The 14,452-nt window shown below is 50.0% G+C and overlaps 1 protein-coding gene across 1 annotated transcript in view; it reads right to left on the bottom strand.

Annotated features, from left to right (window-relative positions):
• Positions 1–2,701: 2,701 nt before the first annotated feature.
• MAP3K12 (mitogen-activated protein kinase kinase kinase 12) overlaps positions 2,702–14,452 on the bottom strand; it is a 112,023-nt gene continuing 100,272 nt past the window's right edge. Inside the window, exons 11-14 of the mRNA XM_081898545.1 lie at positions 12,313–12,868; positions 10,974–11,044; positions 8,279–8,552; positions 2,702–5,585 (exon numbers count right to left, since the gene is read on the bottom strand). Of these exons, the coding sequence (XP_081754671.1) occupies positions 5,487–5,585; positions 8,279–8,552; positions 10,974–11,044; positions 12,313–12,868 (1,000 nt within the window). The 3' untranslated portion in view covers positions 2,702–5,486. The remainder of the gene's footprint in view (positions 5,586–8,278; positions 8,553–10,973; positions 11,045–12,312; positions 12,869–14,452) is intronic.

Here is a 14,452-nt window from a genome sequence, read left to right as displayed (position 1 = left end):
CTTCAAAAGGGGCCAGCCAGATGTTCCTGGGATATTTCTCCCACCTACCCGGAGAACACCTGATATGTTGAAACCATGATCTTGAAACAGATGCTCATTTGCTGTGTGAGATGGAGCCTAATGCATGTACAGTGGTGTCTCGCAAGACGAAAAGAATCCGTTCCGCGAGTCTCTTCGTCTTGCGAAGCAAGCCCATTAGCGGGCTTAGCGGATCAGCTGATAAGCGGCTTAGCGGATCAGCTGATAAGCGGCTTAGCGGATCAGCTGATAAGCGGCTTAGCGGATCAGCTGATAAGCGGCTTAGCGGATCAGCTGATAAGCGGCTTAGCGGATCAGCTGATAAGAGGCTTAGCGGATCAGCTGATAAGCGGCTTAGCGGATCAACTTTTCGTCTTGCGAAGCAAGCCCATAGGAAATTCGTTTTGCGAAGCACCTCCAAAACGGAAAACCCTTTCATCTAGCAGGTTTTCTGTCTTGCGAGGCATTCGTCTTGCGGGGCACCACTGTATGGCTCCTCTACCCAATCAGGAACCCCAACTGGTCAGGATTCCTGATTGGTCAGAGCAGCCCTAATATGCACAGCTGTATGGTCCTTCATCCCTAATGCCAAAAGTGTTTCTAGTGGGGTGCCTGGCCAGTGGATGTGTTCACATGGGAGGGCATGTTCCCATTACCCTCTGATGTGTTCAGTGAACGCATGTAGGAAATCATATAAACACATGCATTACAAATTTGCAAAGTTTTTTTTTTATGTAACAAAACAAATACCTTTAAAATAACCTGCCTTTGTTGCAATTTAATCTTGAATATATTAAAAAAGGGTGTGTCTTTAAATCTAGAGAAGTTTTCTTGCCTTCCTTCCCACCCCTAACATTTCAAAATAACATTTCTTATCTTGCAGAGCTGCCAAGGACATGCTCTTAACAATCAGAGCTCCATATCTGGAGGGGCAAGCTAGAAAGTGAAGTCCAAGCAGATTTGCCAAACCAAGGCTTGAGCATACATGGGAAACCACTGTTAAGATCTTGTGAAGGGAACTGAAATGACTATCTGGGCTCTGCCTTTGAAAGGATCAAACCCTTCCAATTCAGGGAAAATTTAAACACGCCCTAACCTGCCATAATTTAGTCTATTTGGACTAAGAGGGTCAAGAAGCTATGATACACGTGAATTTTCAGAATTGCTGGTTTTTCATGGAGTTTTAATGAGACATTTTACATTTAAGATTACTTTGCCATCGTAAGTCTTCAGGATGGGCCAAGCAGTATATTTAAACAAGATTAGTGTGAACTGGCTGTGTTCTTTTAAATCTTTGTGAGATTTTCCATTGCACCTTTAGCAGATGCTAGTTCAGATCCGCCCCCCCCCCCCCCGCAAAATCTCACGCCTTGCTTGAAAGACTGTGACAGGGAGGGCTTCTGGCTGTCCTTACTGCTGGGGAAGTATGTAGGGGGCAGTCTGTCTCCCGCTCTGGCCTTTGGTTGGAGTAACTCTACAGCATTGAACACTGCTGCCAGCTAGAGATTGGCTTGCAATGTCCTGTGTACCTAACTGCAGAGCTGGCAGATTTCATACTCTTACTACCTGCTGTTGGAGTTAATGGACTTTTTGGCACCATCCCTTTAGCCCATCTGTTCAGATGTCCTATAACTGAGCTCTTGGCTGGAAGACCTGGGGCCTCGAGGTGATGGAAGAAAGGGGCTCTGACATCTCAGGGAGGTTGTGCAATGGTTTGTCTTTATCTGCTAGGCAGTGCTGCTTACGTTCCCTGCTCACACCATCTACCAGGGGGGCACGTGGGCGCTGCCCTGTGGCCTCAAGAGACCCCAATGGAAACAGTATGGTTGCATTATCACAGGGGCTGCAGGTTTTAAAGGGATTGACCAATTTTTCGTGGGGAGGTTCCCTCCTCCCTTTTAAAAACCTATTTAAACAAAGCAACAAATATTCAAGCATCTGGAAATCCTTTCTTTGCCCTGTGGGAAAAGCAATAGCTGTAACGATAACTGGAGCCTTTTGGAAGCAGAAAGGTGGTGCAAAATTGGGAGAACCTTAAAGTTTCCTTTTTTATTGAAAAATCATGTTGCTAGTCCTCATGTGTGAGGCTGCTGTGCAGCAAATGCACAGAAGATTCAAACATGTAGGTGGGGGCGTAGAGTGCTTGCTACTCGTAGCTGCCAGTGCCCACTGACTTCAAATTTTTATTGCTCTTTGCAGTTCTATGCATCCCTGTGGGCTAAAAAATTCTCTTCAATGGAAATTGGGTTTAAGTGCCAGATTCTGTTTAGCCAACAGAGGAGGTACAGCTGTGCAAAGAACAATATAGTAATACATCTCTTCTGCCAGTCTATTTTAAATAATAATAATAATAATAATAATAATAATAATAATAATAATAATAATAATAATTTATTATTTATACCCCGCCCATCTGGCTGAGTTTCCCCAACCACTCTGGACCGGCTCCCAATTGAGTGTTAAAAACAGTACAGCATTAAATATTAAAAACTTCCCTAAACAGGGCTGCCTTCAGATGTCTTTAGAGAAGATAACTGCTTATTTCCTTCACATCTGAAGGGAGGGCGTTCCATAGGGTGGGCGCCACTACCAAGAAGGCACTCTGCCTGGTTCCCTGTAGCCTCACTTCTTGCAATGAGGGAACTGCCAGAAGGCCCTCGGTGCTGAACGATGGGGTGGAGACGCTCCTTCAGGTATACAGGACCGAGGCCGTTTAGGGCTTTAAAGGTCACCACCAGCACTTTGAATTGTGCTCGGAAACGTACTGGGAGCCAATGCAGATCTCTCAGAACCGGTGTTATGTGGTCCCAGCGGCCACTCCCAGTCACCAGTTTAGCTGCCGCATTCTGGATTAATTGTAGTTTCCGGGTCACCTTCAAAGGTAGCCCCACGTAGAGCGCATTGCAGTAGTCCAAGCGGGAGATAACTAGAGCATGCACCACTCTGGCGAGACAGTCTGCGGGCAGGTAGGGTCTTAGCCTGCGTACCAGGTGGAGCTGGTAGACAGCTGCCCTGGACACAGAATTAACCTGCTGAATTAGAGCTGAAGGAGACTGCCCACATGAGCCTAGCTGAAGAATGGGCTGCCTTTGTTTGCACTGTAGCCGATCAGATCCCTGTAGCAATGGCGCATGGGGGCCTTGGATTAGTGGGCAGTGGAAAGAAATTTCCCAGCATGCCACTCTTAGCACCACAGAAGGTGGAGCAGCAGGTATACGGCAGGCGCTTCTGGAGGCTATATGCTGCCTTACGACATCTCACGTCCCTAGTCCATCTGATTTAGCACCATCAGTGGCAGCACCTCTCAAATCTGGCTCTAGCGTCCTCAGGCTGCTGTTTTGCCACAGGCTGCAGCGTTAGGCTTGTGCAGCATCATGCAAAGCCTACTCCTGGTTGCACTGAATTCTCCCCACCAAAAGCTGCTGCATTCCCCCTTAAATAGGGAAAAAAAAGCAGCTGCGGCAATAAAACCAGGCAAGGAAGGGCAGGAAACCCCTGCCCCCTTGTGGGCAGAAAGGGAATTAGCACCAGGGCAATGCTGCTGTCAAAACGGGCAGGTCTTTCGAGCCGGAGCATGCATTGCGGTTAAAATGCCGGACTTGGTTTCCATTCTGCAGCTCGGGAAGGCAAACAGGTGTGTAAGGGGAGAGGGCTTTTGACGATGGGAGAGAACAACCCACAGCCAGCCCCTCCCAATAGAAGGAAATCAGATGGCCCAGCAGGGACACCCTCTGTTAACATGTCACAAATCAAGCCAGGTGTATTTTGCAAGCATTCAGGTGCACTGTTATCTGTTTCGCTGCTGTTCTGGTAAGGACTGAGCAAGGATCCGGCAGGAGGCAGAATGTGCACTGGAGGGGGGGACCCCCCCATATGCAAATAAGCTGGGCAGGGGGTGTCACAAAAGCCACAGCTCATAGTGCTAGTGAGCAGAGGAAGACATTTTTTAGCCAGTTCAGCTTTGTTTCAGGAACTCGTCTCTTTCCCAGTAGTCTCGGCTTAGTTGTCCTCCACCTCCGCCACCCAGGCTGCTTTGTCAAAATGGCAGAGGGTGGGCGGGGGAATGTGCTGGTCCCAAAATCTGTGGCTGAGAAACCCTGCCTTAGTTCATCTTTTTGCACCAGGAGCGGGGTTTTCCCCTTTCTCTCCTTTTTTTAAAAACCCTTTCGCGTCCACCCCTGCGCTAAGCTCTCACACCCTTGGTGTTTTTAACCAAACACAAATAAACGACAAACGTGAAAGGAGAGGGACACATTTCTCCAAACCAGGACCTTCACCTGAGAAACCAAGAGGAAAGGGGATTCTTCCTCGCTCAACAGACTCCCCTTCCCCCCTTTTTAAGCGTTAAAAGGCTTTCGCCAGAATCGAGCGTTGGGATCAGAAATCCCAATTCCTGCCTTGTCCGTCCGTGCACACGATCTCTCTATCTCTCGCTTACCTCCCCGCTCCCCCCCCCGTTACACAGACCCATCTGACAGAGACACGTGTTAAGTGCAAATGTAAACATTTCTCGTTATAAATTAAAAAATAAATAAATTACTTGAAAAGTGCAGTGCATGTTGGTGCCAGCAGGGGAGAAATGGAGCAGGTTTTTCCCCCCATTCCACCATTGGAATGGGCCACATCAAGTGTGTGTGTGTGTGTGTGTGTGTTCGTGTGTGTGTGTGTGTGTGTGTGTGTGTGTACACACATATATACAGTATGGGAGGGAGGGAGGGAGGAAGGAAGGAAGGAAGGACTGTTGGAAGAGAAGAGGGCTTGTTGCGCTCAGGCTTTGGTTGTTACTTTCGGGGAGGGCTATATTGGGGGCAAGAGGAAGGAAAACAACTTATTCCCAAGCTCTGGGTAGGGGGAGGTTTCCGTGCTGACTGTGGCCCAAACATGCATTGAGTCCAGATCAGAAACAGTCTGGCACCTGGAATGTGCCTGGTCCAGCTAAGATGTTTGAGCCTTGCCAGTGCGCCGAGAGCTCCTTGCCGCTTCCTTTGGTAGAAGAACGCACCATTCCCCAGCCCGGGTCTTCTCTCTCTGCCCACGGGCCCATCGCTTACTCCCTGGGCCTGGTTAGAGCTCGTTGGTCCTCAGCCGGGGCCCACAATGTCCAGGACTCATGAGGCAGCAGAACAGAAGGGATTGACTCTGCTTTTCTGTGTGTATCGAAGGCCTCTCCTGCTTAGTTGTGGGGCCGACGGCTGCAGGGTTTGCGTGTCCGTTTGTTCCACGTCTCCAGCTGCCCCAGCTGAAAACTGCAAGCCCCGGTGGCAGGGGAAGGGGCCTTCGACCCCACAACCAGTCCAGAAGAAGGCAGGGATGAGGCGCACTGGCTCTCCTTCCAGAGATTATGAGATATATAGATTTATATAGAGCTTTTATAGATTATTTATATAAATATCTGGGGAGGTGGTCGTGGTGCAGGGAAGGGCCAGGGGTCTGTACAACCCGGGGAAGGAAAAGCCAAACGGGTGCAATCACAAACTGGGCATGTCCTGAAGTCTCTGCATCTCCCCACTGCCTGAATGGTCCAGTTCGGCAATGTCGCAGTCCGAATCCTCGTAGGCAGCAGCGTCCTGGAAGGAGAGGGAGAGTGTGAGGAAATCGGGGCATGTGGAGAAATAATACCCAATAATATAATAATAATAAGAATTTATTATTTATACCCAGCCCACCTGGCTGGGTTTCCCCAGTCCCTCTGGGTGGCTCCCAACAAAATACTAAAAACACGATAAAACATCAAACATGAAAAACTCCCCTATACAGGGCTGCCTTCAGAGGTCTTCTAAAAGTCAGATACAGTGGTACCTCTGGTTACAAATGCTTCTGGTTATGAACGCTTCAGGTTACGATCTCTGCTATCGCGGAGGTAGCTGCTCCTGGTTGCAAACTTTGCCCAGGATGCGAATGGAAATCGTGAGCTGTGAGAGGCCCCATTAGCAAAAGTGTGCCTCAGGATAAGAACGGGTTCAGCTTAAGAATGGCCTCCGGAACGAATTAAGTTTGTAACCAGAGGTACCATTGTAGTTGTTTATTTCCTTGGCATCTGAAGGGAGGGCGTTCCACAGGGCGGGTGCCACTACTGAGAAGGCCCTCTGTCTGGTTCCCTGTAACCTCACTTCTCGCAATGAGGGAACCGCCAGAAGGCCCTCGGCGCTGGACCTCAGTGTCCGGGCTGAATGATGGGGGTGGAGACGCTCCTTCAGGTATACAGGACCGAGGCCGTTTAGGGCTTTAAAGGTCAGCAACAACACTTTGAATTCTGCTCAGAAATGTAGGTCTTTCAAGACCGGTGTTATATGGCGACCACTCCCAATCACCAGTCCATCTGCCGCATTCTGGATTAATTGTAGTTTCCAAGTCACTTTCAAAGGTAGCCCCATGTAGAACACATTGCAGTCCAAGTGGAAGATAACTAGAGCATGCACCACTCTGGAGAGACAGTCTGCGGGCAGGTAGGGTATCAGCCTGCATACCAGATGGAGCTGGTAGACAGCTGCCCTGGACACAGAATTAACCTGCACCTCCATGGACAGCTGTGAGTCCAAAATGACTCCCGGTCTGCACACCTGGTCCTTCAGGGGCACAGTTACCCCATTCAGGACCAGGGAGTCCTCCACACCCGCCCGCCCCCTCTTTCCCCAAAACAGTACTTCTGCCTTGTCAGGATTCAACCTTAATTTGTTAGCTGCCATCCATCCTCCAACCGCCTCCAGATACTGACACAGGACCTTCAATGCCTTCACTGGTTCTGATTTAAAAGAGAGGTAGAGCTGGGTATCATCTGCATAGTGATGAACACCCAGCATGAGGCCACCTGTGGCCCTGAACTGGGCTGCAAGGAAGAAGCTTTAACCAATGCTCTGCTGGATCAGGCCTGTCCCTCATCCAGCATCCTGTTCTTACAGTGGCCAACCAGATGTCTGAGGAAAGAACGCAAGCAGGACATCATTGCAACAACACTACCCTCAATCTGGTATTTAGAAGCATACCGCCTCCTGATGGTAGAGACAGAGCATAGCGGTCATGACTAGTAGCCACTGATAGACTTATCCTCCTTGAATGTATTTAATCCTCTTTCAAAATGGCCATCGGTGCCCCTTGTGGACATGAGTTCCACAGCTTAACTATGCCCTGCATGAAGAAGTTTTTGTCTGTCCTGAATCTCCCGTCATTCAGCTTCACCGGATGTTCAAACGTTGCTGTGAGAGAAGGAGGAAACCTTTTTCTGCCCACTTCCATTATACCAGTGCATACTCATCATTAAAGCTGGGATGGGGGACCTGGGACCTTCCAGATGCGACTGGACCGTGGCTCCCACTGTCCCTAGTGAGCCCAGGGCTGACGTGATTTGCAGCCCAGCAACCTCGACGCGGGTGGCGCTGTGGGTTAAACCACAGAGCCTAGGACTTGCCGATCAGAAGGTCGGTGGTTCGAATCCCCGCGACGGGGTGATCGCCCGTTGCTCAGTCCCTGCTCCTGCCCACCTAGCAGTTCGAAAGCATGTCAAAGTGCAAGTAGATAAATAGGTACCACTCTGGTGGGAAGGTAAACGGCATTTCCGTGAGCTGCTCTGGTTCGCCAGAAGCGGCTTAGTCATGCTAGCCACATGACCCGGAAGCTGTACGCCGGCTCCCTCGGCCAGTAAAGCGAGATGAGAGCCGCAACCCCAGAGTCGGCCACGACTGGACCTAATGGCCAGGGGTCCCTTTACCTTTACCTTTAACCTCGAGAGGGCAGCAGGATCCTTTAAAGCAAATATTCCACACCCAGAAAAATGAAAAAGCTAATCTTGCATGTGATCCACATTTAGGTTCCTTCTGCTAGGCCCAGGGAAGGGCAAAGGGTTTGTCAGGGAGAGGGGTTGAACCCTGGCAATCTCAGTTCTCTTTTTGGTTTGGGAATTTCCCCCCAAAAGGTGGCCCTCCTATGCAGCTTGAAATTTAATAATGTAAAAATAAAATAGTGAGCCAATCCACTCACGAGGCTGAATTCTGTCCGCTTCCACGTTTGCTGATGGTGCAGTCTTGTGCACATTAACAACAGACCAGAAGCCACCAAAACCAGTAGGTGCAGGAACAGGCAATGGCCTCTTGGGCTGCAGATGACCTACATTTTGGGCTTTCCTGCACCAGTAAAAGTGACCTCGCAGCCTTCTCAAAGCTCCTGCATCGCCCAGGTTCACCACCAGGGGGAAACCCACAGGCAAAACAAAGTCCCGGCAGCTGAAATGGATGCCAGCACCCCGCCATTCTCGCACTGCACCCACCTCTCCAGGGTTCTGTTCGGCACTGAGCTGGCGTTTGACAAGCTGGATGGCCGCCTCCTTTTCGGACAGCCCGTCCGAGTGCCCCAGGATGTCGTCGTCCGAGCGCTCGGCATCCAGGCGTTCGTCTGTGTTGGTGCTGGCCACATCTGGCGTGCCACCGCTGTGGGATGCTGTGGTGCCCTCGCTGGCAGTGCCCTCCTCGCCATCCCCATCGGAGAAGTTCTCGGAGCTGAAAGTGGAGAGCGACTGCCGCTTGCTCATCGCCTGAGGCCACCTGGGTCAGGAGAGAGAAAATATGAAGCCCTCTGGCAACCTGGACCCATCTGATGTGTGGCAATGGGAGTGCCAGGCTACTCAACCTCACTGGCCTCCAACTCACCCACTGTGGCCAGGGCCAGATTTAGGTTTGATAAGGTCCTGATCTACTGAAGGTAAAGGTAAAGGGACCCCTGACCATTAGGTCCAGTTGTGGCCGACTCTGGGGTTGCGGCACTAATCTTGCTTTATTGGCTGAGGGAGCCGGCATACAGCTTCCGGGTCATGTGGCCAGCATGACTAAGCCGCTTCTGGCGAACCAGAGCAGCGCATGGAAACGCTGTTTACCTTCCCGCCGGAGTGGTACCTATTTATCTACTTGCACTTTGACGTGCTTTTGAACTGCTAGGTTGGCAGGAGATTAGTGAATTTATATGTCCAGCCGTCCTTTGTCAACTACAAATTGTCACTGTTTTTTGTGTTGAATATATGCTACACAGTCATACCTCGGGTTATAGACTGGAACCTGGAAGTACCGGAACGGGTTGTTTCTGGGTTTCGGTGCTTGCACAAAGCACTAAATCGCGCTTTGTGCATGCGCAGAAGTGCCGAATCGCGACCCGCACATGCACAGACGCGGCGCTGCAGGTTGTGGACGCTGCGGGTTGCGAACGTGCCTCCCGCACGGATCACGTTCGCAACCCGAGCGCCCACTGTCTGATAATTTATGGACCCAATAGGTATCTCAAGCCATTTGCACATAACAAATAGGAGCCTACACAACACAAAACAACATTGCAGGTTTTTGGGTTTTTTTAATCTTATATTTTGGAAATGGACATCCAGGTTTTTTTCTGTTAAAAATTTTTGGGGCCCCCAAGAGAGTGGGGCCCTAAGTTATAGCTTGTTTAGCTTATACGTAAATCCGGCACTGACCGTGGCCCATGGTTAGAGATGGGAGCCGGAGTCCCACAAAATGTGGAGGGTACCATGTTGGCTACATCTCCGAGCTATGGGATGGCTACACCCAGGGAATGGTTTCCTGGTTGTCTAAGCGGTTTGCCCATTGAACGGACTGCCTTGGAAGATGCAGGTCATCCGATTTTAAAACGGACTCTTGAGTATTATACATAGGTAAAGGAGGATTTCCTCTATTCAACTTTTTTGAGGAAAGGTTATAATCGTGTATAAAAGTCAGAGCAGAAATTGGTACAGTGGTACCTCGTGTTATGTACTTAATCCGTTCCGGAGGTCTGTTCGTAACAGGAAACCGCTCGTAACATGAGGTGCGCTTTCGCTAATGGCGCCTCCCGCTTCTGTCACACTGCCGGAGCGCAACTTCTACTCACAACCTGGGGCGAAGTTCGCAACAAGGGGCATCTACTTACGGGTTAGCGGACCACGTAACCCGCAGCGTTTGTAAGGGGGACGGTACGTAACATGAGGTACCACTGCACTTGTTCATGCAATGTGAAGAGAGAAGGGACGAGTGGATTTTGAAATGAAAATTGGAAAAGATATTGTACTTGGGACAGCAATGAGGGGAGGAAATGAATCAATTTACAGTGGTACCTCGGTTTTCGAATGTAACCTGTTCTGGAAGACTGGTCGACTTCCAAAACGTTCAAAAACTGAAGTATGAATTTCCGGAAGCATTTACATCTGGGAAACTCAATACGGAAGCTGCGTGGCATGTTCGGCTTTCGAAAAGCCGGCTTTCGAAAACTGAGTTTTCGGCGTTCGAAAGCCAAAACTATCAATGTCCGAGACGTTTGAAAATTGAGGTACCACTGTATTTCAGTCACTGATCAGAGTGCCAGAGGGAGGAAAAAAGAAAGAACATATGGAGCTGGAAAGTCAGCTTTTAAATTTGTATTGTAATTTGTTTTTTTAAAAAGAGGAAGGAAGGTGTAGGCCATCCATCAAAGGTTTTTCAGCAGATGCTGAATGGCCGCTTCACCTATCAAGAACAATTATCTCCAGCAGGGAACAGGCACTCACAACCGGTGCACAACTGACAGATGATTTCAGCTGAGGGTTGGGGAAGAATGGCCTTGTGGGTCAAACTCAATGCCTTGGCTGGCATTGGTTATTGCGTTATTGGTTATTGGTTATTGCGTTGCAGGGCGTTGGACTAGATGACCCTTAGGGTCCCTTCCAACTCCACAACCTTATGATTCCAAGACTGGCTCCTGGGCCAGAGGTTACCCCATCCCTGAGGTGCACTGATGACACAAAATAAATAAACAACAGGAGCCTGCCAGATGAGTCCAAAGGCTGTTGTGTGAAGACATTTCTTTCTCCTGTCCTGAATCAGCTTCATAGTAATGTCTGATTTACTGTTGCACAGAGATTGATTCTATTGTGTGTGGGGGGGACTCAGGGCTAACCACCCCCATCTTCCACCAGTCACACTGGGCTAATCCAGGCAAACACTCACCTTTGCCGGAGAGGGAGCTCAACTTCGCTGTCTACCTCGCCTTCCTCCTCCTCCGAGGAGACCCCGCGCTTCTGAGCCGAGAAGAAGAGAAAAAAAAGGAACTATGTCATGGCTAAAATGAGACTGGAGTAAACAAAACCCACCAACCTCCAAGATTCTTAAAAAAACATATTCCACCATTTTCAGTGCTATTGCAGCAGCTAGACTGGTGACTGGGAGCGGCCGCCGGGACCACATAACACCGGTCCTGAGAGAGATCTGCATTGGCTCCCAGTACGTTTCCGAGCACAATTCAAAGTGTTGGTGCTGACCTTTAAAGCCCTAAACGGCCTCGGCCCAGTAGACCTGAAGGAGCGTCTCCACCCCCATTGTTCAGCCCAGACACTGAGGTCCAGCGCTGAGGGCCTTCTGGCGGTTCCCTCATTGCAAGAAGTGAGGTTACAGGAAACCAGACAGAGGGCCTTCTTGGTAGTGGCGCCCACCCTGTGGAACACCCTCCCTTCAGATGTGAAGGAAATAAGCAGTTATCCTATCTTTAAAAGACATCTGAAGGCAGCCCTGTTTAGGGAAGTTTTTAATGTTTAGTGCTGTACTTTTTTAAACATTTGACTGGGAGCCGGCCAGAGCGGCTGGGGAGACTCAGCCAGACGGGCGGGGTATAAATAAATAAATTATTATTATTATTATTATTGGATTTTCGGGCCATGATCCAAACAGACATGCACGTGGCACTCAGAAACAGATTTTGAATAGCTGGCTGGCAGGCAGTGTTTTGAACCTCTCACCTGTGCATAGCTGTCAACGGTTCCCTTTTTTAAAGGGAAATTCCCTTATTCCAAATAGGATTCCTCGCAAGAAAAGGGAAAAGTTGACAGCTATGCACCTGTGCTTCACAGCCACAGCTCCAGGTGAGGCAGGGCAATCGCATGCACACAGCACCTACTTAAATGTGCGACTTCCCAGACAAGTAGATAAAAGATGTGCAAAAGTCAACTATGGTGGCCATATGGATGGAGAAGGGCTGGATTGAGCAAACAGCTCTGTTGCGCGAAATGAATCAACAAGCCTTTTTTTAGGGGGAAAGCATCCCCTTCTGTTAGGATTTCATTCTCCTGTTGCTTGGATCATGTGATCCTTATCTACAGTCCACACTGCTGGGACTCGAATAAAATATTGGGCAGGGGGTAAGCCCCACCCTGCAGAATTGATCACAAAATGTGGTGTATGCACACCATTTGAATGGAAATGCCCACCAATTTTGGAAGCGGGTGAAGAGACCTCAGCCCCTAGGAACTGGGTCCTATGGAGGGAAGGAAGAGTGCCCCGTGCCCGCCCCTACCTGACTCCGGGTGACAGCTGCCCGATACAACATGGCGGCTGGCGTGAGGTGCTGGGATTGCGGTGCGGCCGCTGCTCGGCTGCCCCTGCCCTGCTCCCGCTCGGCTTCCTCTCCCGGCTGCAGCCTGGCCTTCCCTGGGGGGCCCACGGCACCTTGTCGCGAAGAGGGTGACTCGGGGCTGCTGGAGCAGGGGACGGAGGCCGTGTCTTCGCTGGGCATCTCGCTGCAGGGCTGCTCGGCTGGCGGGGATTCGGGGCCGGCTGCCCCCTTGCGGCCTTCGGCTCCCAGGGTGGTGGAGATGAGGTCGGGGCTGGAAGACGACATCTTGCGTAGCAGCAGGTCGTGCTGGAGCCCCCTGAGGGCTGCGCAGGGCTCTAGGCGCTTGGCTCCCCCCGGATCGGCCAGCTCCCCACAGCTGCCTCGGGTGCTGACCTTGCGGTAGCGCGACTTTGCCCGCCGGCTGCGCCCAGGGGACGGGGGCCCTTTCTGGCACACGGGGATGGCGAACTGGGGCAGGGTGGGGTCCATGATCACCTCCGTCTTCAGAATGTCAGGCCTGTGGAAGAGAACAATTGTGGAATAATAATAATAATAATAATAATAATAATAATAATAATAATAATATATTATTTATACCCCACACATCTGGCTGAGTTTCCCCAGCCACTCTGGGCGGCTTCCAATCAAGTGTTAAAAACAATACAGCATTAAATATTAAAAACTTCCCTAAACAGGGCTGCCTTCAGATGTCTTTTAAAAAGAAGATAGCTGCTTATTTCCTTCACATCTGAAGGGAGGGCGTTCCACAGGGCGGGTGCCACTACCGAGAAGGCCCTCTGTCTGGTTCCATGTAACTTCACTTCTTGCAATGAGGGAACCGCCAGAAGGCCCTTGGTGCAGGACATCAGTGTCCGGGCTGAATGATGGGGTGGAGACGTTCCTTCAGGTATACAGGACCGAGGCCGTTTAGGGCTTTAAAGGGCAACACCAACACTTTGAATTATGCTCGGAAACGTACTGGGAGCCAATGTAGGTCTTTCAAGACCCGTGTTATGTGTTCTCGGCGGCCACTCCCAGTCACCAGTCTAGCTGCCGCATTCTGGATTAACTGCAGTTTCCGGGTCACCTTCAAAGGTAGCCCCACGTAGAGCGCATTGCAGTAGTCCAAGCGGGAGATAACTAGAGCATGCACCACTCTGGCAAGACAGTCCGCAGGCAGGTAGGGTCTCAGCCTGCACACCAGATGGAGCTGTTGGACCACAGTTGTTTCCGTTTGACCTTTTACAGCGGCAATGGGGAGCCTCGACTTTGGGAGTTCAATTCTCCAGCCCTCTCTGTCTGACCCTCAGGGTTCTCTGCAGGCCATACCCCATGCTGGCCCCTCTTTGCATCTCCCTTGGACTCTGATAATGCTGCCTTGCCTGAATGGAGGATGGTGTGTGTGTCTGTGTGCATAAAAACTTACCTCAAGGACCACCTCTCCCCATACAAACTGACCTGGACCCTGAGATCAACATCTGAGGCCCTTTATTGTGTGCCTCCTCCATGTGAGGTCCAGAGGGTGGCGAGGCCTTTTCTGTGCTGGCTCCCAGTTTGTGGAATGATGTTTCGGCTTTCGACACCAAAAACCTGGAAGTAACTGCTTCGGTTTTTGAACAATTTTCGGAAGCCGAACGTGCAACATGTCTTCCGTTTGAGTTTCCCTATTATTTTGAGGCTTCTGCTTTCAGTTTTCGAACGTTGTGGAAGTCCAACGGTCTCCCGGAACGGATTATGTTCAAAAAATGAGGTTCCACTGTATTTAGATGCCAGGCAAAAACATTCCTCTTCAACCAGGCCTTGGGCTGATTAATATTCTACAACCTTTTAATGTGTGTCTGTGGGAAGGGGTGGGTTATTGTTTTGCTGTTTTGTTTTACTTATTTTTATGTTTTTATCCTGTTTTATACGGGATGATCTATAAATCTAATGCCCAACCATGGCATGTGGCCCCAGAAAGTTGCCTGGAAGGGAATCAGGCCTTTGGGGTGAAAAAATGTTTCCGACACTGTCAGTTGGGTCTTGTTTTGTTGTTCCTGGTTTGCTTTATTGATTTTCATGCTCTTTTACTGTCACTGATGTCATATTCCTCCAATTATTT

This window comes from Podarcis melisellensis (assembly GCF_964234715.1).
Source record: "Podarcis melisellensis genome assembly, chromosome: 2".
Taxonomy (NCBI): Eukaryota; Metazoa; Chordata; class Lepidosauria; order Squamata; family Lacertidae; genus Podarcis; species Podarcis melisellensis.
This window is presented reverse-complemented; position numbering and strand designations above follow the sequence as displayed.